Source organism: Lethenteron reissneri, chromosome 15 (assembly GCF_015708825.2).
Source record: "Lethenteron reissneri isolate LAM-NWPU_2019-01 chromosome 15, ASM1570882v1, whole genome shotgun sequence".
In the NCBI taxonomy this organism is placed as follows: domain Eukaryota; kingdom Metazoa; phylum Chordata; class Hyperoartia; order Petromyzontiformes; family Petromyzontidae; genus Lethenteron; species Lethenteron reissneri.
The window spans coordinates 171226-198438 of record NC_083793.1 but is presented as its reverse complement, the minus strand read 5'-3'; the positions used below and the strand labels follow the sequence as shown (position 1 = coordinate 198438).

The 27213-nt window shown below is 52.2% G+C and overlaps 1 protein-coding gene across 1 annotated transcript; it reads left to right on the top strand.

Moving 5' to 3' along the window:
* Nucleotides 1-626: 626 nt before the first annotated feature.
* LOC133342534 (FYN-binding protein 1-like) lies at nucleotides 627-26846 on the top strand. The gene is made up of 20 exons (XM_061551698.1): nucleotides 627-674; nucleotides 9469-10563; nucleotides 11307-11469; nucleotides 12574-12643; nucleotides 12896-13023; nucleotides 13887-13939; nucleotides 15094-15134; nucleotides 15400-15490; nucleotides 16934-17096; nucleotides 17309-17390; nucleotides 17565-17578; nucleotides 17861-17909; nucleotides 18328-18414; nucleotides 19131-19156; nucleotides 19433-19481; nucleotides 21695-21773; nucleotides 23390-23546; nucleotides 24147-24189; nucleotides 24514-24545; nucleotides 25365-26846. The coding sequence occupies exons 1-20, from the start codon at nucleotides 645-647 to the stop codon at nucleotides 25370-25372; spliced, it is 2460 nt and encodes an 819-aa protein (XP_061407682.1). The 5' UTR covers nucleotides 627-644; the 3' UTR covers nucleotides 25373-26846.
* Nucleotides 26847-27213: the final 367 nt, after the last annotated feature.

The window sequence follows — 27213 nt, the reverse complement described above, 5'->3', positions numbered from 1 at the left end:
TCTAGATTATTTAGAGTATTTTTATGCTATAAATCTCCACGTAATAAGGCAACTTTGTTGAGCTATCATTTGTGGCCAGGCCGCTTCTGATAAAAAAAAAACAAGCTAATCGCTCAGTCAGTGGGCTTTACCTGGTCAGATGAAAAAAAATATATTTATTAAAGTGATTTGTTTACCTTTCCTATACTTTGCACTCCTATCGTTGTAATGTTCTGACCCGCCAGTACTGGAGAACTGTAAAACGAGCTTCATAGCTCATCGGATTCCTCCTGCAGTCTAAATACAGATCCCGATTCCTTACTAGCCCCGCCCCTCATTTCCACCCCCCTACATTACTAGCCCCGCCCCTCACGTTCACCCCCCACTTTACTAGCCCCACCCCTCATGTCCACCCCCCCCACTTACTAGCCCCGCCCCTCATGTCCACCCCCCGCTTTGCTAGCCCCGCCCCTCACGTCCACCCCCCCCCCCCACTTTACTAGCCCCGCCCCTCACGTCCACCCCCCCCCCACTTTACTAGCCCCGCCCCTCACGTCCACCCCCCACTTTACTAGCCCCGCCCCTCATTCCCCTCCCCCACTCACTTCACTAGCCCCGCCCCTCACGCCCACCCTGCCCCCTCTAGATATGGCCCCGCCCCTCAGATGCGAGTCGCTTGGGAAGTGAAGATCATGGTGAGTGTAGCGGTCTCCGCTACTAACAGCTCTTACAGTCACAACTGTTGCCCATGCTCTAATTAGTGTATTTGTGTAGCAATGTGTATGTGTACCTTGTGTGTATGTGTACGAGTGTATGTATGAGTGCATATGTAAGTATGTGTGTGTGTGTATATAAGTAGACTATGTGTGGAAGCGTATGTGTGTGCATCTAGCCTGGCACAGGCGTAGTGGTGATGTCACCGCGACTTAGTAAACACGTGTGGTCGTTGTGTCTGTGTGTACACAATGTAAACACGTGTGGTCGTTGTGTCTGTGTGTACACAATGTAAACACATGTGGTTGTTGTGTCTGTGTGTACACAATGTAAACAAGTGTGGGGAAGTCAATAACGGTTGTTTTACGGGGAAACTCGTCCCCGCCCTGGGAATGCGGAATTTCCACCACGGCTCAGGGCTGTGGGAGATTAGTTTGGACGTCTCGATGCGCGTCCGAGCAAGAACTCCGTTTGAAGATGTGAAGTGTTCGTGTCTCGCGGGTCGCGCGTCGCGCTACGAACCCCTAGGTCGACTCGGCCGCAAATAAGTACCTGGTGCGGTGTGTAAACATCGCCACTGGGGAGACAAAGGCGGCCGGGCGTGGGGTGCTGGCCACCCACCCCTTCGTGTGCCGTGTCGGCCTTCATAGGTGCTTGTTAACAGCACTTGTCCCAACAGCCTGTGAAGGCGACACGTGGATCTTGGTGTGGAGACACCAAGGTCCACGTGCATGTCAGGAGGTGTCCGCTGAGTGACGCGTGTGGACGGGCGGCAGCGCCCAACGAACTCTCTCCGCCGAAGCCCTCTCCCCGTGGCGAGCAGCAGCAGACCTCGATATTGAATTCATGACCGCTGCCATCACGCGCATGACGGCAGCGGTCACCTCGCCGCTGCCTGTTGCTGCGCGGTGCTGCTGCTGATGGTGGTGGTGATGGCGGTGGTGATGGTGATGGTGGTGATGGTGGTGGTGGTGATGGTGGTGGTGATGGTGGTGGTGGTCAGGGTTTGTTCCTCTTAAACACACCGTGCTCAGTGGCAGAGCGAGCAGCTTGCAATCGGAAGGTTGCGGGAGTTAGAACCGTGGTTGAGTACCACTTTGTGGGGAAGTAAAACGCGGTTGTCCTATGGATAGACGCGCCCCCCGCCAGAGGAATGTGGAACTTCCACCACTGGGGCTGCTGCAGGGTTGTAAACAGAGGAGCACTGATGCTTCATTGCTCATTGAGCAGTACAGTACGTTGCCATTTATGTAAAGACATATAAACACGAGGAAGTTACCTTCGTTTGATGCCTGGCCACGGCTAACATCAGTGGCGAGTGATATCTGAAGGGGTTCCCTTCACCATGAGCTCACAATGACCAGCATCAGGAAGAATTGTCAAACATGGTGCGGGGAGGCCTTCAGGCAGCAGTGGATTAATCAAAGGCTGTAGATTAAGTATAAATCTCGACAGAATGTTATAACAATCGGAATTGACGAGGCTGGTTCAACGGGAATCGATAACCGTTTTGAGAATCGATAACTGTTTCCTAAAGTCAGGAATCCGTTTACAGTGTAATTTGAGTAAAAGAGGTGGACGTACCCACATCTTACCCCCCAGCACATGCGCCCTGCCGATCGACTGCACCCACGGACACTGCCTGGGGCACACGAGCGCTGGCGGGTTGAGGAAGCGGCCCCAGTGGGTCACAACCGCCGCGCCGAGATGCGGTGGGTCCCGGCGACCTCTGGATTGTGAGTCAATTTCTTCTGCCCACTACCTCCACCACCACCACCGCGGTGGCAGCTGCTCTTATTTCTCAGTTCAAAGCCGAGTGCGTTGTCGCTATCGACATTGTAGATGTGTGGCGATAGCCGGGGTTTTTCGAGGTGTTTTCCATGTGGTTATCGGTACCGTAAAAAGGAACTCTTCTAACAGTCCGGGTCCTTATTGCAAGCGATAGAATTTAACAGCAGGAAACGAGAGGGGAACTTAACATTTCATGCTTGCAAAATGCGGCTCAGGATAGAGAAGAGCAGTGTTCGAGTACGATGCCAGTGAGTTCGCTCAACACTGGCGGCGGCGATTGGAGGGAGACACGACTAGAACATTCGGCAGATACACCGAGGGCGATTGTTGAAGGGAGACACGAGGATCAATCTCATGACATGGGCGGCAGAGGGGTGGCGCAGAGGGTGACACGTGCGCCACACAGCCACAAGCCCCAGGGCTCAACTCCCGACTCGGGCGCCTGTCTCTGTGGAGTTTGTAATTTCTCCCTCAGTTCTGCGTGGTTCTCCTCCGGGTTCTATAATTTCCTCACATAACTCTCGACACTCCCTTTCAGGAGGGTCCTGTCAAGTTTCCGCAGGGTGATGTTGATATTGTTCTGTGTGATCCCAATTGAGTAAATTGCAGGCAATTGTTCAGCATTACGATGTTTGGCCAATACCAGTTACATTGTGCGTGTTGTTTTTAGCTATGGGAGGAAACCCATGCAGAACAAGGTGAGGACATGCAAACTCCACACAAGGGGGTGCCCGAGTTGGAAATCGAACCCAGGTGATTGTGGCTGTGAGGTGCAAGTGTCACCACCGCGCTGCCGCCCGACGACGGAGCAAATGAAACTGAAACGTTCGTAAAGAGGCAGAGAGAAGTTGCGTTCTTGGAACAACGCCGAGAAGGTGGAACGACACCGAGAAGGTGGAACGACACCGAGAAGGTGGAACGACACCGAGAAGGTGGAACGACACCGAGAAGGTGGAACGACACCGAGAAGGTGGAACGACACCGAGATGGTGGAACGACACCGAGAAGGTGGAACGACACCGAGAAGGTGGAACAACACCGAGATGGTGGAACGACACCGAGAAGGTGGAACGACACCGAGAAGGTGGAACGACACCGAGAAGGTGGAACAACACCGAGAAGGTGGAACAACACCGAGATGGTGGAACAACACCGAGAAGGTGGAACAACACCGAGAAGGTGGAACAACACCGAGATGGTGGAACGACACCGAGAAGGTGGAACGACACCGAGAAGGTGGAACGACACCGAGAAGGTGGAACGACACCGAGAAGGTGGAACGACACCGAGAAGGTGGAACGACACCGAGAAGGTGGAACGACACCGAGAAGGTGGAACAACACCGAGAAGGTGGAACAACACCGAGAAGGTGGAACAACACCGAGAAGGTGGAACGACACCGAGAAGGTGGAACGACTCGGCAGCAGTCGGAGACAGACGCCCTGGCGAGTACCGGGAGAGACAACAGGACAGTACTTATTCAGTGTACGTACACAAAAAGACAAAAATCCCCCGTCTAGCCTACACAAACTGTTGGGGAAAGTACGGTTAGCAAGCAACTATGAAGGCCAGCCGCCTTTGTATCCCTGCGCCGATGATTTACTCCGCAGCAGGTAGTACAGCACTCGTTTCAGGCTCAGTGGATCTAACGGAGACACACACCCCCTGGCGCCCTCGTGTGTGGGGGTCGGGAGAGGAAGGGCAAGTTTCCTGTAGAACAGGGAAACGGCAGAAACCGCGGCGAGAAGAGCGAGGGCTACAGCTATGGGAGCCGGGGGAGGGGTAGGGCTATTGATAAGTTTAAGGCTCGCGATGGAAGTGGGGAGTCGTGATAGGAGTCGGGGTAGTGATCGGGGTATGGGTAGTGATTGGGGTAGTGATAACGTATGACAAGTGATAGGGGTAATGAACTTTTGCACCGTACATAACCAATCGTGCTAATCGGAGGTTTGGAGAGTGAGTGATCGGGGTAGTGATCGGGGAAGGGCTACTGATAGGGGTAGACTGTAGAGCTACTGAAACAGGTGGAGTATTGATCGGGGTGCAAATAGTGATCGGGGTGCAAATAGTGATTGGAGTGAGGGTAGTGATAGGGTTGGAGGTAGTGATAGTGGAATGTCTCAGAATGGAGTCGTGATAGGGGTAGAGTGCACTTTAAAATACCATTCTCCTACGCATAACCTATGTAGCTTGCTTATCCACATATTTACATTTGCCGTACTTACATTCTGATGGTCAGTCGCCTGCCGACTTTGCGCTGAAGAGCCACGCCACTCTCCCGTCATGCCAGCTGGTGTGCACCTGCCCTCTACCCAGCGAGGGTGAACGCCACCACCTATCTCTACCCCCACACATCTTTGAAGGATTTGTGAGCTCCTCACACAATGCAGCCTGGTTAAACCCAGGATGGATCATAGGCAGGCCAGCCTAAATGTTTCTAACCGGCGAAGATGTTCCATTAGGGGGGTCCAAGTTTCGCAAGCGTAGAGAACGGAGGGAATGACCGTGGCCGAGAAGACCTGAAGCTTCGTACGGAGTGATAGACCAGGTAGCTTCCACACAGCGTTACGCAGCCAATGAAAATATGCTGCAGCTCGACTGATTCGGAGTGAGAACTCTGCTGTTAAACCGGAGCCGGTCATAAGCACACTGCCCAGGGAAACTCTCCACTGTCTCCACAACTGCCCCATCACCAATTGGGAGTTGTGGGGGTGGAGTGTCCGATGGTAGAAAATACCCAGGCAGGTGCTTAGTTTTGGTGGGGCTGATGGTAAGGCCCCACCTCTTGGTGGCAAGCTCCAGGTTCAGCAGCAGCACCTCAAACTCCTCCTCCGAGTGAGCAGCAATTAGCAGATCATCGGCATACATAACGTGGTTGAGCAATAGGGCATCCCTTGACCGCACCCGGGCATCGATCAGCCTCCCATTGTATCTGTACTAGATGGAAATTGTTCCGGTACAGCCATTGAAGGCTTCAGGAACTACGTGGTCCAAATATATGTAAAATAATGTGAGAGCCAGAGGACATCCCTGTTGCACCCCAAGGTGTACAGGGAATGGCTCTGACTCACAGCCACGTAGTTTGACGCGGGGCCGCTCACCATCATGAAGGTCATTAAGGATGGTGAGCAGTGGGTTCGGGACTCTGAAAGCACGAAGAACAACCCAGAGGCCAGGCCTACTGATGGTATCATAGGCCTTGAGCAGGTCAATAAAGCACACGCATGGACTAAGACGTACACATGGGCCTACAAACACGCAAAGAAATGGACTTACACTGACTAACATGGAGGCATGCACACACAGCAACTAACACACACGCACATGGACTCAGACACACACACACATATGGACTGACACACACATAGACATCCACTTGAGATACACACACATGGAGTTACACACACATATGGACGTACACATACAGCGACTCACACACATACATACATAGACTGACATACACACAGCCGTACACACATACACATGTGACACACAGACAACTACTTGAGATACACAGACATGGATGAACACACACACATGGACTCAAATATACACACATGGACTCACACACACACATCGACGGACACAGCAATCCCCGATGATGGCACAGCTATCAGTATCGCAGTACTACGTATGAGTAAATAGCGTGACGCAAGCGATGGAAACAATAGAAATGCATTGAAGAAATAAGCAGAAATCACAGACTGGCAGTAGACCGTGGCAGCGTTATAAAAGCGCAGCAAAAAAAGGGGAAATTGAGCGACCCAAAAATCCAAAAACAGTTTTGTGTACACGAACATAATTATTGTAACATGTCAATTTGTTTCATAATGGTAAACAATGAACCTGAGTTGTTATCTGTAATGTTTGTCAACTAATGTGTTTAACAATAGTAAACAATGGGCTTGAGTTGTTAGCGTAAGAAGCAAGGACATTTGTACTTATCATAGGCGTGTTGAGGCCTTGTGCCATGCGTAGCCCCCCCTCCTGGCCTACATTGGCGAGGCGGCGGAGTTGGCACGTTGCAGGCTCGGGGCTGGGCCGCTACCCCCCCTCCCCAGCATCCCCTGCCCGTACAAGAATAATGCTATGTAAGCAGTAAAATATTATTATCTACGGAGTCTGTAGTATAAACTGGACGCATCGTGTTGGGGGGGGGGGGGGCGAAGAGGACATGACACTGTGAAGAAATGTCCGCAGCGTTATGTGTGTACGTGTTGGCTGTAAAACGCGTAAAAGAAAATGTCCCCCGTGAGCTCGAGTGAACTCGCAGCACTTGGTAGGGTCCGTCCCCCCCACGCAATTGTCGTCAGTTGGTACGGTCGATGTCGTGCAATAAGTAAATATTGAATAATAGAAACGGCACAAATGTGTTAATTAAACTACTTTAAAGTTTACGGATGGGAAAACGGAATAGCCTATTCCCACCACGGGGCTTAGGGCATGCCGGCTGGCAAATTATTTCGGTCTTAAACCCCACCGTCCGAGAGCCAAATCCCCCGCAAGCGCGAACGCGCGGAGACTTTTATATATAAGAAGAAGAAGAAGATTTAATACAGTTCTTATTTGAATTTGCATAGTCGTGTACCGAACCACATTATTTAGGTAAGGCTTCTTAAGTATTGAATATCACGGTTTTGGCTTTCGCGTCACTTTCCAAGAACGTAACCCCCAAGATAATATTCAAGGGTCTCCTGTACTGCCTCCACCTTCGCTGCTGCCGCTACAGTGCTGGTTTACAGGCGACCACGTGCAGCAGCACCCCCCCCCCGCAGCCCAGCAAAGTCCTCCTCCTTGCTCCACCTGGCCACCCACTGCCATTGCCCCGCTCTCCCTCGCAGTAAACACATGCCCCGTACGATCGACTGGTGGGTCACGACAGAAACATCACGTCGATCGGCAGGTCGCATGTGGTGGGGTAAAATGTGGGTATGCCTACCTCTTCCAAGTCGTCTGGTAGGTGTGGAATAGTTTTAGCTCCGCCGAGTGGGTGACCTTCCGCCAGCTGTGACGTGAGCAAGTGTCAGGGCTGTTGGCCCCCGATTCCTCTCCCCCTTTCTCCTCTCCTTCTTCCCTCGCTGCTGCCGTTTCCCCCCTGGCTGACCCTGGGCCACCTCGGGCCATTCACCCCCACTCTCCAAGTGCATCCCCTCAAACATTAGTAGGAGACTCCCTTGGGACACCACGGCCCTCGCACGTGTACGCACCGCCACTCAAACGTGACGTCTCCGCTCTCACGACCCCGCGCACCAATCACACGCGCTGAATGGGGGGTCAGAGGTCGGAGGGCAGTGACGTCGCTCGTACACGCGCGGCCGCCGTGGGCGGTTGATAGCGCTCGTTTAAAGGGCCGTGGGGGCGGGTGATCGCGGTGGGTGTGAGCCCGCACGCAGCACAGGTGTCCGCAGCCACAGAACGAAGCGTGCACCCGCGGAAGCACCGACCTCACACGTGACGGCGAGCGCACACACACACCACCACGCACTTTCAACACCCCCCGTGGGCACGCACTAAACCAAAGCCGTATGAATAATCACACGTGTACCCGTGCGAGTCTGCCGTCGCTCACCGTGGGCACACGCTAAACAGTTAACGCAGCGCAAGCATAATGATAACCGAATAGAGGGTCAGATCCGCGCATTAACCCGTCGTTCACGCCTATGCACACACACGCAGCGCGGAGGTCAGGGGCCACAGGACGAGACGCGCACTCGCGGAGTCCTGCGGGCACAGCGTTTCTTCCACCGGGACGCTGTGCGCCGAGCCATACACGTTACGGCGAGCGCACACACACCACCATGCACTTCCCTCACACTCGTAGAATTCACACGAGGCTGTGATCAATTACTAACGATTTATTCTCGGCGCGTCTGCGAGTCACTCTCACCGAATCAGTCGGAATCAGCAAGGCAGGACTAACCTATCTCCCGATGGTCTGAACCCGGTTTACCTAGTCTGTTAGGACTTAAACTCCTTTTGGCTTTTAAGCTAAATCCCAACTCTCTCTCTTACTCATGGTTCTCCTCGGATGTGTGGGGAGCCGCGGAGGGGTGAGGTTGCACAGAGTCCTCCTGGGGCCTGGCTGCGCTGAGACACGTCTCACGGACGTTCCAGTGGCCGGCTAGGTGACTACCCCGATCTCCACTTGAGCAGAAGAGAGCCTCTTGCCCTTTCTACGGCCCTTTTATTTTCACCTACATCAAAGATAACTTGGCGCCGACCCGCTGGCCAATGAGATCGCTGGGCTTTTCCGCCAATCAGATCGCTCACCTGTACTCTAGTTCTACTCGGACCGTTGATCTCAGCGACGTCCGCATTTTGCCTTCTACATTAAAGGGGCGACCCGTTTTCCCGCCGTACGTGGCTCCGCCCCCTCTCTGCCCGCTGATCCGTGTGTGTCGTGTGTGTTTTCTATCCGCGGTGGCTGCGTAGCCTCGTCGTGATCCTGTGCTTCCACGTTGATCCACGGCGCCGCAGTGTAATTCAGCCTGGGGAAAGCCTCAGGGAAAACCGTGGAGAATGTCCCCCCCTACGAGGGGGGGGGCTCCTGGGTGAAAACCTGTGGGCCAGGCGACTTCCCCGCGAGGCTGTATGTGGGGGTGTGTGAGTGTTTGTGTGGCGGGTTGGTGAGGGGGTCGTAGGTGGGCCGCCCGCAGAGCGGCTTCGCGGCTGCGGCATCACACAAGGCCGTTACAGGGACACACCTGTACCTTTTAACGGAGAAACGGGGAGAAATGTAACCAGCGGTGACTTGGGCTACCATGCGGGTTGTACGTCCATGCGCAGTGCCCATCGGTGCATTCGTTTCTGACATTATACTGGAAACGATTACCGGTGACTGGGAACTGACAGCCGATTATACCAGTAAGCGTGCAACGCACCTCGTGCATGACGCGTGTGGTGTGTGCGTGGCATGCGTGGGGCATGTGGTGTCCATGGCGTGTGTGGTGTCTTCATGGTGTGTGTGGTGTGCGTGTTTCTCAGGCGGCCCCTGACATCAAGAAGCTCATGGCGTGCTTCAACAATGAGGAGGCGGGGGGCGGGGCCACCTCCGTGCCCCAGCCTCCCCTCTCCGCGGGACCCAAACTCTCCGGTTCCTCCCCCTTCTTCCCTGGAAGGGGCGGGGCTTCTGCACGAGGGGGTGGTGTGGGGGTTGGCTTCACCGGAAGGGGCGGAGCCAGGTTTGGAGGGGTGGGCGGGGCTTCATCCGAGGTGGGCGGGGCTACAGATGGGGGAGGGGGCTCAGAAGTTGTCAGCGGGGCCAAGTTTGGAAGAGGCGGAGCAAAGTTTGGAGTAGGCGGGGCCTCTGAAGCGGTGGGCGGGGCCAAAATGTGGGGTATGGGCGGAGCTAAGCCAGAAGTGGGAGGGGCCAAATCAGGTGTGGGGGAGACGCCGTACGAAGTGAGCGGCCCCTCGGATGGGGCAGGAGGCATGGGAAGGGGCGTGGCCAAATTCGGAGGAGTGAGCGTGGCCAAAGTTTGGGGTGTTGGTGGAGCGAAGTTTGGAGTGGGCGTGCCAATGGACGTTGCAGGCAGAGCCAAACCCGGGGGGAGCGGTGCCTCTAATGAGGCAGATGGAGGTGCCTCATTTGGAGGAAGGGGCGGGGCCAAATTTGAAGGAGTAGGCGGAGCTAAGATTGTGACAGGCGGGGCTACGGATGGAGTAGGTGGGGCCAAAGAGGGCGACAACGCGGCCTCCGCCTGCAGCAGCGGCGACGGCGTCGGGGGCGGGGTCAAATTCGGAGGGGGTGGAGCCAAGTTTGGCGGCAACCGGGTGGGCGTGGCCTCGGATGATACGGGCGGAGCTAGGCCCGCAGTGGGAGGGGCCAGCGTTGGGGTGGGTGTCGGCAGGTTTGGCAGCGCGGTGAGCGGGGCAACATCGGGGGTGGGCGGGACTACGCTGGGAGGGGGCGGGACTACGCTGGGAGGGGGCGGGGCTCCGCCGGCAGTGTCTCCACTGGCAGCAAAGCTGAGGGCTCAAATCGCGAGTGTGAAGAGTGGAGGGAGGACCGGCGGGAAGGAGGAGGAGGGAGGGGAGAAGAGGTGGAAGAGGGGAGGAGCAGGGACCTCGGGAGGAACGGTGAGAGATTAACATCATCAGCGGTATATATCATCAGCATTCCTTGTACATTTAGCTAGCGCGTTTAACATGTAGGCTTTTGCAACCAATATCAACAATAGAGGGTTTTTTTTTCGGTGAGATCGCGTAGATATAAATGTGTCGTCAAACCCGCCACCAACCGACACAGCCAATAAGTAAGGTTTGTCACGTAAACAGAACTTGCCAATACCGGATTAATTGCTCTTGTGGAAAATGCTATGTGGGTCAGACAGGACGAATGATCAGCACGAGACTAAAAGAACACCAAAGGAATATTAAATACAAATAAAACTGTTGGCAGTGGCAGAACACGCGTTCCAACAAGGATACTCAATTGATTTTGAGTGCTGTGCAAAACTAGTTACAGTGAGGGAAAAAGTATTTGATGCCCTGCAGATTTTGTACGTTTGCCCACTGACAAAGAAATGATCAGTCTATACTTTTAATGGTAGGTTTATTTGAACAGTGAGAGACAGAATAACAACAAAAAATCCAGAAAAACTCATGTCAAATATGTTATAAATTGATTTGCATTTTAATGAGTTTGGGACAGGGAATGCGCCAATATGAGTGACTTGGCCACAAATTATAGCTCAATGAAGTGGCTTATCATGTGGAAATGTATATCAGCCAAATCATCTAGACGCATAATTCTAAATGTGGAGGGAAAAACCGGAGGACCCGGAAAAAGATCCACCGCTGACACCTTCTCCCCTGCTCAGCTCACACAGGAGGCCAATGGAGGTCCCGCGGGATTCTTGAGGGGGCCTGCACCCCCTCGCAAGGTGCTGCCAAAGCCGTTACTGCTTGGCCAGGCGCCAAAGAAACCGGCGCGACCTCCAAGTGTGGAGCTGAGCCGATTCCGGGCTCAAGTGGCCACGCGAGGTAAGAACAGCGGTGGAGGTGGTGATGGTGAGGGTAGTGGAAATGTTGTTGTGGATGATGATAGTGGTGTCGATGATAGTGGTGGTGGTAATGATAGTGGTGTTGATGATAGTGGTGGTGGTGGTGGTGCCGATGGTGGTGATGTGAGGTATTGGGGGAAGAAAAACTCCTCAGTTCAGATAATATCATGGGGCAAGGTGGGGTTGACCCTGCTGGAGCTTCTATGCCTCAAATATTTGAAGAAGTAGCGACCTCCTGTGAGTGGCAGTCTGAGGTACCATCTGTTGAACAAGTGCAAAAAGGCGATTCAGCGCCTGAGTCCAGGATCAGCGTCGGGCAGAGATGATCTCCCAAGCAAACTGCTGAGGGAGGGTCGTATTGGTCTCCAGGCTGCTCTGTTTGACATCATTACAATTGTCTGGACACAGGACGGATTCTGCAGGATTGGAATGATGCCCTTGTGGCCCAGGCAAGCTAAGGAGAGGCTTGCAAAGCCCCAATATGGTTTCAGGCTGGGGCGTTCCTGCATGGATGCCATATTCTCCATCCGTCTACTACAGCAGAGGTGTATAGAATTTAAACAGAACTTCTCTGCCTTATTTACCTGGTCAAAGTCTGATACAATCAATAGACTAGGGCTCTGGGTTATTATTCATGCTTTTGGGGTCCCTGACCCTCTACTCACAATCGTTAATGACCTGCTTTGTAACGCTGTGTGGAAGCTACCTGGCCTATCACTCCACACAAAGCTTTGGGTATTCTTGGCCAGTTATGCCCTCCCTTATTTGTTGTTGTTGTGGTTTATGGTGGTGGTGATGGGGGTGGTGATGGTACCGGTGATGGTGGTAATGGTGGTGGTACTGCTGCTTCTGCTAATGATGATGGTGCTCATGATAATTATCAAAGCTGATGATGCTGGTGATTTTGATGATTCTTATGCTGCTGCTGTTGATTCTGCTGCTGATGGTGGAGATGCTGCTGCTACTACTATTCATATTGCTGCTGATGAATTGTATGGATAATGCTGCTCATGTTAAGCATGCAAAATGGCCGTTCTTTCTCCAGCATAGCATTGTGGGTAACACCCCCCCCCCTCATTGCTAGGAGCAATGGGAGCCACTCCCCCTTCTCTCCCGGCCACCATGACACTCATAACCAAGGCAACGGTCCCAACGTGAGTACCGTACACACAGCCCATTTGTCAATTCACTGCGGGGTGAGGGCCGCCCGACGACGCGAGGGTAGAGTATGCTTTATCTCGCCAGTCAGGGCAATGGAGTGTTTGAGTCACGACGGATTAGGGTTAGCATATGTGGGACTCTATGGGCCTCTATGTGCATCTGTGGGTCTCAGTGTGACACACTCCCCAAATGTCTTTTGAGGCTATACGGGGACCTTTGTGTGTGTGTGTGTTTTGTGTGCTCAGGGCGCAACTGGTGGAGGAGAACTATGATGACGTGGAGCTGCCTGGCCCCCCAACCTGGATGATGGGGCCAGCTCTGCCCGGCAGGGGCACCGCACCCCCTCTGCCCACACCGAGACCGGAGGTGCCTGGTACGTGGGGGGCATGCGTGTGCATAAAGACAAAGATCCCCCGTATTGGCTGAATTGACTCTTGGGTCAAGTGCTGTTAGTGAGCACCTATGAAAGCTGGCATGGCACACGAGGGGGTGGTGTGGCCGGAACCACCCCTGCCGCCTTTGTCTCCCCAGTGGTGATGCGTACACATCGCACCAGTTAGTGAATCAAGCAAAATATTGCCTCTGATGTTGGACGTGGGGGGAAATTGAACTCGGGTCTCTGAGTTTGTAGCGCAGCGTGCTAACGACTGCACCACTGCTCCCCACTTGCACATACAAATACAAAGTTCCCCATATAGCCTTTAACAGTCTGTTGGGGCAAGTGCTTTTCGTGAGCACCTATGAAAGCCGGCACGGAACTCGAAGAGGTGGGTGGCCAGCACCACGCCTGGCTGCCTTTGTCTCCCCAGTGGCGATGTTTACACACCACACCAGGTACTCATTTTGAGGCTGAGTCGTAAGCAGGAATCAAACTCGGGTCGCTGCTAACTGCTGCGCCACTATTCCACACGTAGTTCTGCAGTAACAGTAGCAGCAGCAGCCTATAGTACCTGTTATACATGGTGGTTGCCCATCCGAGATTCTCCAGGCTCACACCTGCTGAGCTTCCCTGAGCTGGTCAGACATATCCCACCTGATGTCATCTGGGTTTCCTCTCTGCTAATTAATGGTGTCTCTCTGTGATTCCCCGCATGTCCCCGTATCTCCCCGTGTCTCGTTGGGTCCCTATCACGCCATGTCTCCCCGAGTCCTTGTCTCGTTATGTCTCCCCTTATCCTCGTGTCTCTCTGTCTCGCCGTGTCTCCCTGTGTCTCCCCATACCCCCCACACTTGCAGCCAGTTCCACCAGAGGCAAAGCCCCGGCCGCCGAAGTCGAGGAGCAGCAGCAGGTAACACAGGGGGCTCTGCGCCCCCTTCCCTACACCCTCGCTCTCGCGCACCCTCACTGGGTTCATGACACCAGTGTTTGTTGTGTTGCCGGTAACTGCGATGACCAAACCGGTTAGCTGCACAAATGTCTCTCGCAGCAAACATGGTGAGTTTGGAATTTAGTGGAGACAAGAAGGCAGCCATGACAACCACTGCTACCACAGCGGTGGCGGTGGTGGGCATCTGAACTGGACTTGCGATCCAGAGGTTGCCGTTTCCATCTCCCGGGGCGGCAGTTGAATCGCACATGCGTGTACATATAAACTCATGTGCACACACGTATGCATGTGTAGTGGTGATACGCGCTGGGGTAGGGATCGTGTGCCAGCGCGTAGTGATTGGCTGTGTATGTGGTGACGCGCGCTGACGGTGGAGGATCAGGGGTCAGCGCGGGGTCATGGGTTACGTGGTGCTGATTGGCTGTGTGCCGGTGACGCGCTGAGAGGGAGTGATCGGGTGGCAGCGCGGTGTGATTGGTTGAGTAGTGTTAACACGCGCTGGGGAAAACGGATCGTAGAGATAGCGCGTCGTCATTGGTTAACTAAGGAGCGATGCTCACGTCGACGTCCGCATCAGCTCCGTCTCCCGTGAGCAGGGGCTATAAAAGGGGATGCACACAGGCGTGAAGGCAGTATGTAACCAGCGAAGAATGAAGACGGGGATGAAGAGATAGGGCCCTGCGGTACCTAGTCCCGCTGTCCTAACGGGACCGGGACTCTGTGTAACCCAGAGGCGAATGCATTGTGTGTAGCCATAGGCATAGGGTCTACACGAGTCGAATGCATGGTGTGTAGCCATAGGCATAGGGTCTACACGAGTCGAATGCATGGTGTGTAGCCAGAGGCATAGGGTCTACACGAGTCAAGTGCATTGGGTGTAGCCAGAGGCATAGAGTCTACACGAGTTAAGTGGAGTGTATAGTCAGAAGAATAGAGACCACACGTTGTATTGTGACACGTCAAGATTTAATAAAAGTGTGTTACCCGTCAAGAAGTTCCTGCCGTCATTTCCAATACTTCACATGTACAAAACAACTCTCACATACACGTATGTGCACGTACGTGTGTGCGCGTACTCTCACTCGGACTCGCCTTGTGTCCTCTCCCTCCCGCAGGACGTGTATGAAGACTTTTATGAAGACTTAGAGGAGAAAAGGTACGCAAAGATCCCCAGTGTAGTCTTCAGTCGACTGTTGGAGCAAGTGCTATGAGCAGGGACACGTGATGGCTAACAAAGAACACGAGGGGATGGGTGGCCAGCACCACGCCCATCATCCCTCCCCTCTGGGGTCTGTAAAATAGTACCAATTTGTGTGGAAGTCACACTTACACATGTGTACAAGAGTGAGTTCACGGGTGAGTGTGCGAGTGTACGGGTGTGCATATAGCCGGGTGATGAGTAAAGTTGTGTGTGTGCTGAGTGAGGAGACGGTGCGTGAACGCACGGAGAGAGAGAAGAAGGAGGCCAAGGAGAGGGAACGGAGAGACACGGAGATGAAGAAGAAATACAAGGTGAGACTAACAGAATTATCAGCAGCAGCATCAGCATGATGGTGGTAGTTGATGTTTATGATGATGGTCATGATTCTAAATAAGCTGCTGCTCTTGCTGATGATGAGACTGTTGATGTTCGTGTTGATGATGCCTCATTGATAATGGCACTGATGATGGTGTCTCATCATCGTCAGTGTCATCATCAGCAGCAGCCTCGTCAGCAGCATGATCATCAGCAGCTGCCTCATCATCATGATTATAATCTACGTGATGTTGATGCTGATAGCGATGATTATGATGCTGATGATGAAGATATAGAATCATATATCATCATCAACAGCAGCCTCATGAGAATGACGAAGGTTATGTTGAGTATTTTTGCAGTGAATGCTTTTTAAAAGTAATTTATGAGACAATTTTTTTCACATTAAATTAATTCAATTTCAACGGGCAGTTCTTTTTGTCTTGATTTCAATTTGCCTCATTGTTGTGACTCTTCATTTGTTTAGTTTTTGTCGTCTTGGTAACCCAAGTCTCTTTTCCAATGAGACTCGTCTATCTTGGCCTCTTGAGTTCTCACCGGGTTACCCAACATCAACTTGACACTTGCTGTTGCTGTGGCTGCTGTTGCTGCGGCGGCTGCTGTTGCTGCTGTTGCTGCTGTTGCTGCTGTTGCTGCTGTGGCTGCTGTTGCTGCTGTTGCTGCTGTTGCTGCTGTGGCTGCTGTGGCTGCTGTGGCTGCTGTGGCTGCTGTTGCTGCTGTGGCTGCTGTGGCTGCTGTGGCTGCTGTTGCTGCTGTGGCTGCTGTGGCTGCTGTGGCTGCTGTTGCTGCTGTTGCTGCTGTTGCTGCTGTGGCTGCTGTGGCTGCTGTTGCTGCTGTGGCTGCTGTGGCTGCTGTGGCTGCTGTTGCTGCTGTGGCTGCTGTGGCTGCTGTTGCTGCTGTGGCTGCTGTGGCTGCTGTTGCTGCTGTGGCTGCTGTGGCTGCTGTGGCTGCTGTTGCTGCTGTGGCTGCTGTTGCTGCTGTTGCTGCTGTTGCTGCTGTGGCTGCTGTGGTTGCTGTGGCTGCTGTTGCTGCTGTGGCTGCTGTTGCTGCTGTGGCTGCTGTTGCTGCTGTGGCTGCTGTTGCTGCTGTTGCTGCTGTGGCTGCTGTGGCTGCTGTGGCTGCTGTGGCTGCTGTTGCTGCTGTTGCTGCTGTGGCTGCTGTTGCTGCTGTGGCTGCTGTTGCTGCTGTGGCTGCTGTTGCTGCTGTGGCTGCTGTGGCTGCTGTTGCTGCTGTGGCTGCTGTGGCTGCTGTTGCTGCTGTTGCTGCTGTGGCTGCTGTTGCTGCTGTGGCTGCTGTTGCTGCTGTGGCTGCTGTGGCTGCTGTTGCTGCTGTGGCTGCTGTTGCTGCTGTGGCTGCTGTGGCTGCTGTTGCTGCTGTGGCTGCTGTTGCTGCTGTGGCTGCTGTGGCTGCGGCGGCAGGTTGGCATCGACACGCCGGCGCTGCACGTGGCCGTGGCGAGCCGCGGCTCTGCCCCGTCCGGCCGCCTCGACCTGGGCGTGCGCCAGGGCGAGCGCCTCGCCGTGCTGCTGCTCACGGGCACCCCCGAGGGCACGTGGGTGGTGAGGAACGAGACGGGGAGCGGTGAGGCGTTCAGCACCCATAGCCACCCACTCGCACAGCCACCCACTCTCACCACTGCCAAGGAAACACGCACACACAAACACATAATTTCCCACTCATTCACCACTCATAAGCAACACTCACTTGTGTAGTTCTGATGGTGGTTAAAGTGGGCCTGGTGGATGTGGTGGTTGTGGTGGTAATGGTTGTGCTACTGGTGGTGGTGGTTGTAGTGGGGCTGGTGGAGACTTATCTGCTGGATCTTGAGATGGACTCAAGCCAAGATATCTATGATGACGTGGCAGAGGAGACGAAGTGAGACGAACATCATCATCACCACCACCATCACTACCACCACCACAACCACCATCACTATACCATCATTATCACCATAATTACGACCTCCACCACCATCATAACCAACACCATCATTACCATCATCACCACCATCGCCATGATCACTGAATGTTTTTTGTTTTTGTTTTTCAGAGCAAATGCTTCCGGTAAGCAAAGTGAGACACGGGAAGACATGGAGGCATTAAGAGTCACGGGGAGACACAGGGAGACATTGAATGATAAAAAGGCTTCACACTTTTTGGCATGAATACAGGTGTTAAGATGTTCAAACACCAATTAGACATCAAATGTGAGACATGAGACCTTGTAATTGGAAAATGGGTCCCAGAGTTGTAACCGGGAGGCCAGTTGCATTGATGCTGATGCTGCTGTTGGTGTTGATGACTTAATGGTGTCTGATGATGATGTTGTTGATGATTTCGATATAGGTGATCAGTTTCCATCCGCCGACGATGACGAGACAGAATCAGGCAGCAGGTGAGACATGAAGACACGGAGACACTAAGATACGGGTACATGCAGACATGGTGATAAAGAAACAGGCGTACGTGGGGACACGGGGTTATGTAGACACGGACACAAAGAAAACATACTGACATGGGGACGCGGATATGCAGATAAATGCAGACAAGGGGACAAAAGGACACGGGGCTGTGGCGACATTAGGACACATGGAGACACAGCATCACGGGGGTCATGCAGACGAGCGGCAATGCAGAGAAATGTGGATATGGGGACATGGGGACACGGGGACATGGGGACACGGATAAATGGACTGGTTGTTGTGGTAATAGTCGTGGTAGTAGTGGTGGTGGTTGTTGTGTTGGTGATTTTGAGTGAAGGCAGTTGTGGTAGTAGTTGTGGTAGCATTGCTGGTGGTGGTTGTGATTGTGAGTGGTGGAAAGGGGAAGACCTGGAACATCTTCAAAGGCATCAACCTGAGACGTGATAAGAAGAGAAGCGTAAAGAAGCAGGACGAGGAGTGAGACTCACTCACCCACTCCTCCTCCACCCACCCACTCACTGCTCACCACTGACTCACCACTCATCACTAACTCACCACACCACCCACCACCCAATCACCACTAACATACCACTCACTCGCCACTCACACACGACTCGTTCACCACTCACACATTGCTCACTGTTGACTCACTGCTCACTCACCACTTACTGCTAACTCACAAATCAATCACCACACACACACCACTCACCACTGACACACCATTTGCATACCACTCAATGTGTCCCTGTGTGTCCCTGTGTCTCAATGTGCTTCTGGATGTCTCAGTGTGTCCCAGTCTGTAGCTGTGTTCCAATATTGGGAGTGGTAGCTACAAACCTGGCGACACGGGTTCAATTCCCCGATTATCTAAACCGGTCCTGGGCCTCCCCTGGGTTGACTCAACCTCAATGAGTACCTGGTGCAGTGTGTGGGAGACAAATATGTCTGGACGTGGTGCTGGCCACCCACTCCCTTGTGTGCCGCTTTGGCCTTCATAGGTGGTCGCTAACAACACTTGCCCCAAAACTCCGTTCAGGCTATATGGGGGATCTTTGTCTTGTCTTGTGTCTCAATGTGTCCCTGTGTCTCCATGTGTTTCTGTCTTCATTTCTTTGTGTGTCCACTTGCCTCCCTGTGTCCCTGTGCCTTAATGTGTCTTTGTCTGTGTTTTGTCTCCTTATGTCTCCTCGCAGAGATCAAGACGTCCCTCCAGAAGACGGTGAGTGTCTCTGGGTCTCCTTGTCCCCGTGTCTCGATGTGTCTTTGTCTCAAAGTGTCTCTCTGTGTATGTGTATATGATCCTAGTGGGTCTCTCTTTGTCTCTGTGATTATCAAGATTAGATTTCATGCTTTAATTTCTCCATATCCCCGTGTTTCTTTTTTTCTTCGTGTCTCCATGAATCTTTGTGTCCCCGTGTATCTTCGTGTGTCTCCATGTATCATAGTGGACGAGGTTCACGTTGTGCTGGCTGTGTCTCCGCGTGTCTCCATGTAGATGAGGTGTATGATGACGTGGAGTCTCAGGATTTGCGTCTCTCAGTCAGGTGATGCCACTCATCACTCACTCATTACTGCTTCTTGTGTTTCGTTGTCCTTGCCCTGAAACACGGCAAAACTATTTCTTCCGCCGTTGCTGATCATTGTTACAACGCTGTGGGCTCTCATGATATTGTTTTTTCCGAGACCAAGGTGCTCTGCAAACCGTTTGGCTACCATCAAAGGTTTGTTCATGAAGCCATCCAGATATACAAACACAGACGTACCTTCAACCGTGAAGATGGGTACACATTGAGCAATCATTGGAAAGATGTTATTAACCAGGTAAAAAATATTTAACTGCGCATAGTTGTCCCATCTTATTTAACAGGTACTAGTCTATTTTACCGAGTCAATTGCATCCCCAGCGCTTAGCAGCGCTGACATTTTGCTTTGGGCGCCAACATCGACTGTAACTGCAGTCGTCGCTGCGTCGCCCCCCCCCCCCCGCTTCTCTCGCTCAACCTCTCGCTTCTAGCCCCGCCCACTTCCCCCCCCCGCTTCTAGCCCCGCCCACTTCCCCCCCCCCGCTTCTAGCCCCGCCCACTTCCCCCCCCCCGCTTCTCTCCCTCAACCTCTCGCTTCTAGCCCCGCCCACTCCCCCCCCCGCGCTTCTCTCCCTCAACCTCTCGCTTCTAGCCCCGCCCACTCCCCCCCCCGCGCTTCTCTCCCTCAACCTCTCGTTTCTAGCCCCGCCCACTTCCCCCCCCCGCGCTTCTCTCCCTCAACTTCTCGCTTCTAGCCCCGCCCACTCCCCCCCCCGCACTTCTCTCCCTCAACCTCTCGCTTCTAGCCCCGCCCACTCCCCCCCCCCGCTTCTAGCCCCGCCCACTCCCCCCCCGCTTCTAGCCCCGCCCACTTCCCCCCCCCCCCCGCTTCTCTCCCTCAACCTCTCGCTTCTAGCCCCGCCCACTCCCCCCCCGCGCTTCTCTCCCTCAACCTCTCATTTCTAGCCCCGCCCACTCCCCCCCCCGCGCTTCTCTCCCTCAACCTCTCGCTTCTAGCCCCGCCCACTCCCCCCCCCCGCACTTCTCTCCCTCAACCTCTCATTTCTAGCCCCGCCCACTCCCCCCCCCGCGCTTCTCTCCCTCAACCTCTCGCTTCTAGCCCCGCCCACTCCCCCCCCCCGCACTTCTCTCCCTCAACCTCTCATTTCTAGCCCCGCCCACTCCCCCCCCCGCGCTTCTCTCCCTCAACCTCTCGCTTCTAGCCCCGCCCACTCCCCCCCCGCGCTTCTCTCCCTCAACCTCTCATTTCTAGCCCCGCCCACTCCCCCCCCCGCGCTTCTCTCCCTCAACCTCTCGCTTCTAGCCCCGCCCACTTCCCCCCCCCGCACTTCTCTCCCTCAACCTCTCGCTTCTAGCCCCGCCCACTCCCCCCCCCGCGCGTCTCTCTCCCTCAACCTCTCGCTTCTAGCCCCGCCCACTTCCCCCCCCCGCACTTCTCTCCCTCAACCTCTCGCTTCTAGCCCCGCCCACTTCCCCCCCCCGCGCGTCTCTCCCTCAACCTCTCGCTTCTAGCCCCGCCCACTCCCCCCCCCCACACAGTCTCACGTCCCAGTCCCTGACGTCCACACTTATAGAAACTCCTTAGCCCCGACATTTCTCCCACTTTAGTAAAAACTTTCTAGCTGTGATTTTCACACCTGATGATGATTGCTTGTGTTGCAATCGAAACGTCGTGATTTAATTAACTTTTATTTATTTCTTTTTTATTTCTATTTTTATCTCTTATTTTTATTTTTACCAACGTGACTTTACCGAAAGAACCAAAGAGTATGGATCTTTGCAGTCACTAAAACTTCAAATCTAGAATTCATAACAAAGACAAAGATCCCCCATGTAGTCTCTTAACAGACTGTTGGGGCAAGTGCCGTTCGCAAGTAGCACCTATGAAGGCTGGCACGGCACACGAGGGGGGGGGGGGTGGGTGACTAGCACCATGTCCGGCCACCTTTGTCGACCTCGGGCAGGCCGAGGAGCGGTTCAGATAATTGTCACTGGTGTTTGCCGTGAGGTGGGTATCGAATTCGTGTTGCCGGGTTCATAGTGCAGCGCGCTAATTGCTGCACCACCGCTCCCCACTGCCACACACACTGCAGGACAGGCCACACATACAGACACTTGAGTTGGGAATCGAACCCAGGCTGTTCTCGCTGCGAGGTGCGAGTGTCGCCACTGTGAGATAATGAGATGCGATGACGTTGCTGCTGCTGCTGCAGGAAGGAAGACAAGAAGGCAGAAGAGAAGATGAGAAAAATAAGAGAGCGGGAAGAGAGGGAGGCCCGGAAAAAGTTTAAGGTGATAGTCAAGTACAATTGATTTTTTATTGCTCTCTGGTATCTTTCTGGCATAAATCTGCCATCCCAGGCACAATTATATCAAACACACAAAATCATACAGCAAACAATATTTTAGAAAGCATAACATTTAAAAAATTCAATTTAAAGAGCATGAAACTATTCGTAAGTTCTTAAAATAATTCCTTACCACCATCACCACCATCCTCACCACGACCATCCCCGTATACCAGATGTGGTTGCGAGTTATTAAAAGCCACATGGCCAGGAGTCAGAGCCATTCCTTGTTCACCTTGGGGCGCGACATAGATCTACTCTGGCTCCCACATTATGAAACGTCTCCGACCACGTAGTTTGAGAAACTTCCCATGGCTGTACTAGTCGAATTTCCATCTGGAAGATACACAATGGGAGGCTGATCGATGCCCGGGTGGGGTCAAGGGATGGCCCCACCTGGGCATACCATGTTCATCAGCATACCATGTTTTGCATGCTGATCATCTGGTGATTACTGCCACTCTGAGAAGGAGTTGGAGGTTCTGCTGCTGAACCTGGAGTGTTCCACTAAAAGGTGGTGCCTTACCATCAGTCGCACCAAAACTAAGCACCTGCTTGGGTATTTTGTGACATCCAATACTCCATCCCCTCAACTCCCAATGAGCGATGGGGCAGTTGCGAAGAGTGGATAATTTTTTCATTACCTGGGCAGTGTGTTTATGACCAACTCCACTTTGGCAACAGAGGTGTCACTCTGAATCAGCAGAGCAGCATTATCTTTCATCAGCTGTGTAACGCTGTGTGGAATTTACCAAGTATGTCACTCCACACGAAGCTCCAGGTCTTCTCGGACAGTTATGCCCTCCCTTCGCTCTGCTTGCACAACGTAGAAACCTCTAATGGAACAGCTGCGGCAGTGAGAAACGAAGGGTGGCCTGCGCATGATCCATCTTGGGTTTAACCAGGCTGCAGTGTGAGGAGCTCACAAATTCTTGAAAGATCTGAACAAATTCCCGTCATTGAGCTCTGGCAGGTGAGGCTGCATTGGCTGGATCATGTAGCCCACATGCCGAGCCACCACATGCTCAAGCAACTTGTGTTTGGCCAGATAGAGGGGCTGAACAGGCATGGCATGGGCTGGAGAAGAGATGGACTGAGAGGATGTGGAGCTGAGCGGACTTGCCGAAGACAGGTAACCAAACGGTGTCAAGATTGGCCTCTATGGAGGAGGGGTGTGACGGACGCTTCTGGGAAATCGGAGGCAGTCGCCCTCCAGCTACAGTGGAGGGCAGAGGAGCGACACTCACAACAATGAATGGAGTGCAGTGCAGCATGTTGGAAAAGTAGGGGGCACAGGTGGTACATCTGTCAGACATCTCAGTCAACCCGTGGCAACTGGGTCTGACCCGTGACCTGTCAGCGAGCCTTTTACACTTCACGTGGCCTTGGAGTGCACCTGGCGTGGCACAAGCGCCGTGGTGACATCAGGACCCACCACTTAGTGGTGATCGGCGTTTGTTGTGGTGGTAGTTACAGTAATTGTTGTGATGCTGGTGATTATAGTGATTGTTGTGGTTATAGTGGATGGTGTGGTGATTGTAATAGTTGTGGTGGTTGCAGCTTTCTGGTGACCTCCCCACACTCTCTGTGGTCTCGCTGCTCCGTGACCTCCGACCCTTGGGGCGCCTTGACCTCTCGGGGTCAAAGGGCGACACCTTTGACCTCGTACAAAACACGGATGAGATGCGGGCACTGTGCCGCAACCGCCTGGGAAAATGTGAGCATGCAATCACACGCAACCACGAACAAACGCACGCCACCACAAGCAATCACAAAGAATCGCGAGTAACCACACGTAACCACGACCAACACTTGAGCAACAACACAAGTGTTGCTTGCTTGAGGGCACACTTGCGGTCGATGCGAGTGATTTGTATTCGGCAAAGGAAGAGACAGTGACACCAACTCTCTGTCACTGAGAGAGTCAAAGTGGCCCTAAGTAGCGTCGCTGTGGAGAATATACGCACCATGACTGATGCGCAGACAGGGCTGAGTCCGCTTTCCATGTCCGTCGCTCCGCATGTTAAAAACAAGGGGCGTTCTTTACACACCTCGTCAGCCGCATGGCCTTCTGGGAGTGAATTAATTTGGCAGCATTTATTCAGCACAGGCAAAAATCTTCAGAAAAGGCTGCTGTTTGGCAGTTGCGGTTGAACCACAGCGGAGTTTCCCGAAGTGCGGAAATGAGGGATGAAGTGTGACACAAATCACGTTTAAGTGCATGCAGCCACGATAAATCATGCGCAACTACGAGTAGTCACAAGCAATCAATCAGAGGCAGTACCTCAACGTTGACCCTGTGTTTCTGTGTCTTCAGATGGGTATATTCCCAGAGAGCACTTATCTCAACCGGACCAAGAGTGAGAAGCACAACAATCACAACCAAAGCAACCACAATCGCTACAAGCAGCACATCCACAATGGCCAGTCATAAGCGCAGCAACAACCAAAAGCACCATCACAACCACCATCGATACAATAACTACAACCATGGATACAATAACTACAACCAATGTGAATACGACCACAACAATCACAAACAAACACAACCTCCGAGGCTGCTCAGTTTCACTTGATACGAGGAGACACTCTCACTGGGATTGAAGGGGAGTCAGACAAGGAAACTCTCTGTGGGATTGGGCGTTATGGACACGTAAAAACTGGCCTTCCTGTTTTTATTGCAGGGACTCTGACATCTACGACAATTTGGATGAAGGTAAAATTATCATCATGATCATCAATAAAACCATCACTTTTTTTTCTTCTTGGTTCTTTCGGTAAAGTCACGTAGAAGGGAAGTAATAAAATAATAAAAATAAAACATAATAAAACAATTCTCACGACGTTTCGGCCACAACGCAAGCAGCCGTCCTCAGGTGAAAACCAGGTCCGTCGAGGCGACAGAGTCTGAATGAAACAGCACACGAGCTTGGAGCATATATATAAGCTGGGCGCATTGACAAAGGAATTTGCATAAATATGCTAAATTCCTTTTGATATGCAAATTCCTTTGTCAATGCGCCCAGCTTATATATATGCTCCAAGCTCGTGTGCTGTTTCATTCAGACTCTGTCGCCTCGACGGACCTGGTTTTCACCTGAGGACGGCTGCTTGCGTTGTGGCCGAAACGTCGTGAGAATTGTTTTATTATGTTTTATTTTTATTATTTTATTACTTCCCTTCTACGTGACTTTACCGAAAGAACCAAGAAGATGAATCCCTGCAGTCACGAAAGCTTTAAATCGAAATAAAACCATCACTACCATCAACCACCATTACTATTACCACCTCCATCACTACTACCACCATAACCAACACCACCATCATTATCAGCATCATCACCACCATAACTATCACATTCACCACCACTAACACCACCATCGTCATCACCATAATCGCCATCGCCATCATCACCGATTAGCACGGTTGGCTACATACAGTGAAAAAAAGGTCAACATACATAGACCATCATCATCACCAATACCAATATCACCTCCACCCTCACTCTCACTTTTTGATGGCGTTTCCTTTGCAGATCCTTGATCTTTGCTTTGATGTCATCGAGGTCCATCATGGACAGCTTCTCTAATGATCGTGTCACTGGATCCTCACCACTGCTCTCTGACTGATGTGTGGGACTGGGCAACTTCTCGGTCGACTCAATCAAACCGAGAAGCTACTATACATGACATACATTCTATATACACACTCCGATGCTTGTACGAGGCTAGGTGCGGACACACAAACATATCATCAGGCATTGTCAGTCCACTGCTGGATGAAGGGCTCCCCAATCCAGTGCCATTTGCCACTGCCTGGTAATGCAACGACCCATCTAGCTCCTAGTATACATGTCAATTTAAAATGCTCCATCTCCAAGATAGGTGTTCCTCCTTTGGCTGCATTTCTTTACCAGTCTCGACCACAGGACATCTTCCCTTCTGGCCGTGACGAATCCTGCCCAAGCCCATTTGCTTCTCATGACAGTTGACGTGATGTCTCGAACCTTTGGCGTTTTCTCTAATCCACGTGTTCCTCTCTCCTTTTTCTCAGTGTAATTCTGAGGAGGCACACCTCTCCATACGTCTGTGCACTCTTCAGTTTTTGTTCCATTTTCTATACCAGTGTCCATGTTTTTGATCCATGCGTCATAGTGGGTAATGTGTAACAATTGAAATCCATCTTCTCTCGGCATTGCCTCGTTGTGTGGGAGAGACAGGGGCAGGGTGCATTCACCCAGCTCTTGGAGATGTCCCGGAACCAAGGATGACCCCTCCATGTGAACCCAGCCATTCATTAACACTTCTCGCCTTTCTGACGATTATGAATGTGACATCGCTGTGAAACTAACTTTGACAATCTAATTTATCCAAATGTTTTATGGAATTTACTGTGAACTCTGTAGTAAATTCTTTACTAATAATTGCGTCAGTGTCTTTAAGCCGCGTAATATTGTTTCATTTTTATTTTAAGGTTGGACTATGTACTCTTAATTTAGGTTTCATGAGTTTGCGTTTGAGTGTATGGTTAAGTTTGAGGTTTAGTGGTTGAAGTTTAGTGGTTTGTGGTTATGGGTAAGGTGTTGTGTTTAGTGTTAAGGTTGGAGCGTTTTAGAGTTAGCACTTAAGGTTAGGGATGGGTTGGGTTAGAGGGTTAGGGTTTAAGATTATGGGTATTGGTTATAAATATTTCTGGTTGTGATCTGTGGAAGGGGATGAAACCTGCTACACACTCACCAATCCATCTACTCATTTACAGTGAGGGAAAAAAGTATTTGATCCTCTGCTGATTTTGTACGTTTGCCCACTGACAAAGAAATGATCAGTCTATAATTTTAATGGTAGGTTTATTTGAACAGTGAGAGACAGAATAACAACAAAAAATCCATAAAAACGCATGTAAAAATTTTATAAATTGATTTGCATTTTAATGAGGGAAATAAGTATTTGACCCCCTCTCAATCAGAAAGATTTCTGGCTCCCAGGTGTCTTTTATACAGGTAACGAGCTGAGATTAGGAGCACACTCTTAAAGGGAGTGCTCCTAATCTCAGCTTGTTACCTGTATTAAAGACACCTGTTCACAGAAGCAATCAATCAATGAGATTCCAAACTCTCCACAATGGCCAAGACCAAAGAGCTCTCCAAGGATGTCAGGGACAAGATTGTAGACCTACACAAGGCTGGAATGGGCTACAAGACCATCGCCAAGCAGCTTGGTGATAAGGTGACAACAGTTGGTGTGATTATTCGCAAATGGAAGAAACACAAAAGAACTGTCAATCTCCCTCGGCCTGGGGCTCCATGCAAGATCTCACCTCGTGGAGTTGCAATGACCATGAGAACGGTGAGGAATCAGCCCAGAACTACACGGGAGGATCTTGTC

Coding starts and splice junctions, on each gene's coding strand:
- LOC133342534 (XM_061551698.1), top strand. CDS start 645: ATGCGAGTCGCTTGGGAAGTGAAGATCATG. Junction 15,491..16,933: donor AGATGAAGAAGAAATACAAG/GTGAGACTAACA, acceptor CTGCGGCGGCAG/GTTGGCATCGACACGCCGGC. Junction 19,482..21,694: donor GATTTGCGTCTCTCAGTCAG/GTGATGCCACTC, acceptor CTGCTGCTGCAG/GAAGGAAGACAAGAAGGCAG.